Source organism: Charadrius vociferus, unplaced genomic scaffold (genome assembly GCF_000708025.1).
Source record: "Charadrius vociferus isolate BGI_N301 unplaced genomic scaffold, ASM70802v2 scaffold472, whole genome shotgun sequence".
Taxonomy (NCBI): domain Eukaryota; kingdom Metazoa; phylum Chordata; class Aves; order Charadriiformes; family Charadriidae; genus Charadrius; species Charadrius vociferus.
Window position 1 is genome coordinate 7,773,239 of NW_009647735.1, and position 5,859 is coordinate 7,779,097.

Below are 5,859 nucleotides of genomic sequence, written 5' to 3' on the forward strand. Positions count from 1 at the left end.
TTTTTTTTTTTTTTTTTTTTTTTTTTTTTTTTTTTTTTTTTTTTTTTTCCTTTTTTTTTTCTTTTTTTTTTTTTTTTTAATGCATTTATTTCAGACCTTAGCTGTGCCCTGCGACAGCCCCGTCACTGGTGCTGGTGGTGTGTCCCTGTGGGACGAGGGGCTTTCCTGGGGGCTCTGGCTCCTCCCGGGGTTCGCTCCCTACGGAGGTGCGGGAGTCCCGGCTGACGCGGGTTTTTGGGATGGGTTGATCGACGGATAGACCTTTAACGAACAGCCAGCAAATCTTTGGAATGTTGACTTGTCTTTACATAGTGGGTTTACAGGCTAGGAAGGCATCTGCGGTCCACGTGGGGGTTTGGGGGTTGGATGATGATGATGATGATGATTATTATTACTATCATCATCAATAGTAATTTAATAAATTAATATTTAATAATTTAAATACACAAGTAGCATAATTATATATTTGTCATCAGTTTGTGTTTTTTTCCAGCGTAGTTTAACATGACTTGGGCACTAAGGCAGAGCTGTTACTGAGTTGTTCAGTATGTGGAGTATCTTCAATAGGGCTTTAACAGGCAGCCGGAGCCCACAGAAGTCTTCTGCTTGTTGAAAGTACCTTCTGCGCTTAGGAGGAGGATGAATGTCACGAGAAACACTTTTCGAGAGAAATTAATAGACTGTGAGACGCCCCTTTCACCTTAATGAAAGGGAACAGGCGTATCCTCGGGAGCGGGGAGAGCTCCTCAGGAGAGGGTTTCCTTGGGGCTGGAGTGGCCGTTGCGCCCTGACCTCCCACCTCACGCTAGGAAAAACTGAAGAATTAAATGCAACTGTAAAATCATGAGTTTGTGGTGGAGCGTCACGAAGTGACGCCGAAGAGGAGACTGGCAAACTGGGTGCTCCAGGGTTGAGGGACTGCAGTGATAACTAAGGCTAAATAAAGGTTGCGGTGGTGAGAAGAGACGAGTGCTTAGCACCAGGCGTGCATCTGGAGGCATCTTCTAGGGGAGAACCAGAGAGGGCTGAAAGCCTTAATGCCAATAATAATTTCCCACAGGAAGTAATGGCAGTTTGGTAGCTGCTCTGTTTAATGCTGTATTTGATGAGTACGTGCACATCAGCACAGGAGGAGTGACGTGACCCGGTGCTGGCTGAGGGACTTTTCCATCTCCACTTGCATAGAGATCTGCCAAATACATCATTAGTGCACTGTGCTGACCCTGGTCTCATGCAGTGCAAATCGTCCGTGCAATGCCAGAAGGTGCCATCGCTTGGCTTCCGCAGGCACGGCAAAGCCTCTCGCTTTCCCTAAGGGAGAGATGGTAGTGATGGTCATCTTGGGCCCTTTCACCTTGGTGTCTTGTGTTCAGGACCGGCATGAGGAAGCCAGTGGCTGGAACCTCTCTCCTGTGAGGACAGGCTGGGAGAGTTGGGGAGGTTCAGCCTGGAGAAGAGAAGGCGAAAAAGGGGAGACCTCAGAGCCCCTTCCAGTGCCTAAAGGGGCTCCAGGAGAGCTGGGGAGGGACTCTGGATCAGGGAGGGGAGCCACGGGACGAGGGGGAATGGTTTTACACTGAAAGAGGGTGGATTTAGATGAGATATTAGGAAGAAGTTCTTTGCTGTGCGGGTGGTGATCCCCTGGGGCAGGTTGCCCCGAGAAGCTGTGGCTGCCCCATCCCTGGAGGTGTTCAAGGCCAGGTTGGACGGGGCTTGGAGCAACCTGGGCTGGGGGGAGGTGGCCCTGCCCAGGGCAGGGGGGTTGGAACTGGGTGATCTTCAAGGTCCCTTCCAACCCAAACCATTCTATGATTCTGTGGAAGCAGTATTGAAAAACAAATGACACAAGGAAAGCTTTAATAAATGAGCATGGAGAGGAGGGTGTTAGTAATGCGTGTTCTGATGGGAGGAGCTGATTACAGGCTGCCTTTTGGCAGGCTGCGATGGCTCTTCCTCGTTTAACGCAGCTTTTGATGTCTGTGAGCCCATGGCGTGGTGCTGGCAGCCTGTAAGTGCCCGGTGAAGTTGTAGGCTCTGGGAATGGAGCAAAATGTTTCCTGGAGGTGTGTGCTGGTCAGAAGCGACATTGCGGTGGTTAATGTCTGTGCACTCGATCTGTTACCCTTGTTCCCTGTTATCCCTGAAGCTCCTCCGTTAAAAGCCTTCATTTCTCTCCCCGTGTTAGATTCGATGCTGCTGGTAGCAGAGAGGTTGGAGGGTCCCTTCAACATCGAGTCAGTCATGGACCCCATTGATGTGAAGATTTCGGATGCCATCATGAACATGCAGGAGAACAGCATGCAGGTGTCTCAGAAGGTAAATGGGCCAAGAGGACAATTTATTTATAGAATGTGCTTTATTTCCCTGTTCTCATTGATATGTTGGGGTTTTTTTTAATGTCCTTTCAAGTATATATAGAGCTGATGTCTTATTTTGGGCAGGGGCTGGGTTGGAGCCTGGACAAGGGAGGCTCTCGTGACCTCCCATTTCAGAAAACCCTTTCCTTTTCTCGCGTAGGTTTTCCAGGGGTGCGGCCAGCCAAAAACGCTTGCCCAGGGCCGGACCGCTCGCTCCGTCTCCGAAAGCGGTTTCAGCGCTCGTTTCAGACCCTACAACCCGGAGGAGCGGCCGACTACAGCCGCCGGCACGAGCTTGGACCGACTGGTGAGTGCCTGGTCCTGCCGGTGCCGCGCCGGCGCTCCGCACCCCTCTACCGCAGCGTATAATTTTCCATTTGTAATTTATAGGGTTTCTTAATATTCCTTGGCTGTTTTAAGCTTTCCGAGGGGTGTAATCTGCCCATGGCTCTAGACGTGAATTACCTCAACGCTGCGATGTCAGAAAAGTGCCTGTTTTAAAGGCTTGGCTTATGAGTAATACGTGTTTGAGGAGCGGTGTTTAATTTTGTATTAAAAAAGTAAATCAACCATCAAAACACGCAGCCTGAAGATCTGGCCTATACACGTCTGTTGTGATAAAAAATACCTTTCCAGCTTCACTTTTAATGAGCGTTTGGTATTCTGGATTATGTCCTGTGTTTCTTTTTTTTTTTCTTTTATTTAATAGGTTACTGATGTGAAAGAGAAACTGAAGCAAGCCAAAAAATTTTGGTCATCTCTCCCTGGCAACATTTGCAACGATGAAAAGATGTCTGTAGGCACTGTCAATGAGAACGAGTGCTGGAACGGGAGCGCCAAGAGCAGGTTTGGCCGTGCTGTCGCCCCCAGTTAACCCTCTCCCTCTCGCCCCAGCCTTTCCCAGTGTGCCGAGTCTTCTTCTCCTACAGGAGAGACCCCAATTTCCCCGAGACACGCTGCTGCCGTTACCCCCCTTCTATTTTGTAGATGAGAGAGCTTGAACGTAGAGCTGAAGGGTTGTCCAAGCTCTATGTAGTAGAAGGGAACTGAGTCTAGATATCCAGATATGGCATCTCTCCCTGGACTTAAACCTCTTACTGGTTGCTCATGGGTTTGGGGAGGTGATGTCTACAAAATCCCATACCGCAGCCGCAGGGTGGGGATGCTCGTGCCGTCTGCCAGTGCTGTTGCCCCAGTGTCCCCAGTTGGTGTTTCTACCTATTGCTGGGCTCCTCGTTGTGCAAAGGCAGGGGAGGTGGAGGCTGGTGGAAGGTCCTCTTCTCCGCTGCTGCTCAGTGGCACAAGGGGGCTGGTGTTTTTCATCCATGTTTTTTATGGAAAAATTGTTACAAAACTTTTTTTTTTTTTTTTTTTCATGTAAGGAAGAAATTACCAACACATGAATAAGCCAAAGGTTTTCTGTCGTATGGTTTATGTAACTGTTTAACTTTTATTTTGGAAATATAAGTTTGGGGTTTTTTTTTCTGTTTGCTTGTTTGCTTACTGAGGAAATAAGCAAAATCTAAGATGTTCCATTTAAAAAAAAAAAAAAAAGTAGTCCAGGGTTTTCCAGCAGTTTTTTTAAGTAATAGCAGTTTTTGCCCTTGATATTTTTGGGGCAGGGGACTGAGCCATACCGCATAAATTTTGAGCTGTTTTGTGGGTGCCTGAAACTTCCCTGCTTGGCCAGAGCGATGGTTTGGGTCTCTGCGACCAGAAACGGCTCTGCCCTCCTGATGTCTTGTCAGCAGCTTCTACAGGGCTTTTCGCGGCAGATTCCCGCAGCGTGTGAGGTCCGGCACCAGTATGGAAGGGAGACAGAGACTTGGGAGCACTGGGCAAGGAGACAGAGGGGAGGCTGCACATCCTATGCGGGTCGTGCAAGATATTTTGCTTTGCTGTCGCTGTTTTTCTCTCTTTGGTCTCTCTCTGACTTCATTGAAACATATAAAATTGATCACAAATAGTAACAAACCCAACGATAGTAATAATAAACCCTCCTGTATACAGGACAGGGGTTGAGCGTGCCCTTCAGATGTATGCTTCCATCTCACTGCCTGGGCTCCAGGACCGGTAGATTGTGCCTAAAGGCTTTTCTCTCTCTCATCATACTGATGGTGGCATCATAACTAAGAAAAATAACGTTTTCTTCTTAAGCAGTGATTTTTCTTGCAAGTCAGGTAATTGAAGGAGGGGAAAAAACCATCGTACCCCTGCTCTATAAAATGGTGCTCCAAATTTTAGGTACTACTGGTACTACTACATTTTAGGAGATGTATTCTGTTGCGTTTTGTTGCTCAGTCTCTCTTCTAAACCCGAGAGGCCGTATGTGTGTTCAGACGTGTGCGCACACAGTCCTCGGGCTGAGCAGCTCGGCTCCTCTCCGCTTCCATGCGTGGGGTTATGTTATCTCATCTTCAACGTCACAGATGTTTCTCCTGCTTGGGGTTATTAGGGAAATTGCGTCTCATGTCTGCGTGGGGAGAAGTAGGCATTTAATACCCCAGCTTGATGGTTAAGGTGCATTATGCAAAGCCACAATGACACTCTTGCCTCCAATGGTTACTATAGGTTTCTCTGGGATAACTATGGCCCCAAAGGTTGTTTTCCCAAAAGTGTCATCTAACTGGGCATCGGGGCATCTCAGCAGCTTGTTTTGCTCTGTTGCCTGCAGCGAGCGGTTGTAAGCCATGATTATTATAATCCCCAGATCTTCCTTCTCTTCTCAAGTTGGGGAGAAAATTGTCTTTCCCTTGCCTTTGTGGCACTGGGTGTATGAAAACAGTGTTTAATCCCCCGTGCTGCTCGGGTTGCAGGGAGGGGAGATGGCCTAAGAAGCCAGAGAAGGGCTCCGTGAGGGTTGGCACGTGGGAAGGATCATGTTGGGCTCAAAATCTCACCCAGGGGATGGCATCGCCGAGTTCCCACACTGTCGCGGTTCGGTGTGGGGCCCCACCGAGCTGCAGCTCCGGTACCAGCAGGAACGGTTTCTTTTCAGGTACGACTTTGCAGTGACTGGAAACGGCTTAGCAAGTCAAGTGAATAACCCAGAGGTAGAAGTCGATATTACCAAGCCAGACATGGTGATTCGCCGGCAAATCATGGCTCTGCGGGTGATGACCAACAAGCTGAAGAATGCGTACAGTGGGAACGATGTCGACTTCATTGACATAAGTACGTTTGCTGTTGTTTGCCTTTTGCTTTTTCTTTTTTTCCTTTTTAATTGGATTTCATGCTGACAGGGGGTATCTGGTTAAGCTTCAGCTGTGGGTAAGCGTGTTAGTAAAGAGGGTGGGAACCGGCCTCTCTGACGGGCTGTGCGAGGAGGGTTATTCCCATGGAATCAGAATTGTTTGGGTTGGAAAGAGACCTTAAAGACCATCCAGTCCCAACCCCCTGCCCTGGGCAGGGACACCTCCCCCCGGCCCAGGTTGCTCGAAGCCCCGTCCAATCTGGCCTAGAGCACCTCCAGGGAAGGGGTAGTCACAGGTCCTCTGGTCAG

The 5,859-nt window shown here is 48.8% G+C and overlaps 1 protein-coding gene across 1 annotated transcript in view; it reads left to right on the plus strand.

The window, feature by feature from the left end:
• The window catches only part of GPC4 (glypican 4), a 39,896-nt gene that overhangs the window by 32,622 nt on the left and 1,415 nt on the right, over positions 1 to 5,859 (plus strand). Inside the window, exons 4-7 of the mRNA XM_009881721.1 lie at positions 2,186 to 2,316; positions 2,518 to 2,664; positions 3,067 to 3,203; positions 5,356 to 5,531. Of these exons, the coding sequence (XP_009880023.1) occupies positions 2,186 to 2,316; positions 2,518 to 2,664; positions 3,067 to 3,203; positions 5,356 to 5,531 (591 nt within the window). The remainder of the gene's footprint in view (positions 1 to 2,185; positions 2,317 to 2,517; positions 2,665 to 3,066; positions 3,204 to 5,355; positions 5,532 to 5,859) is intronic.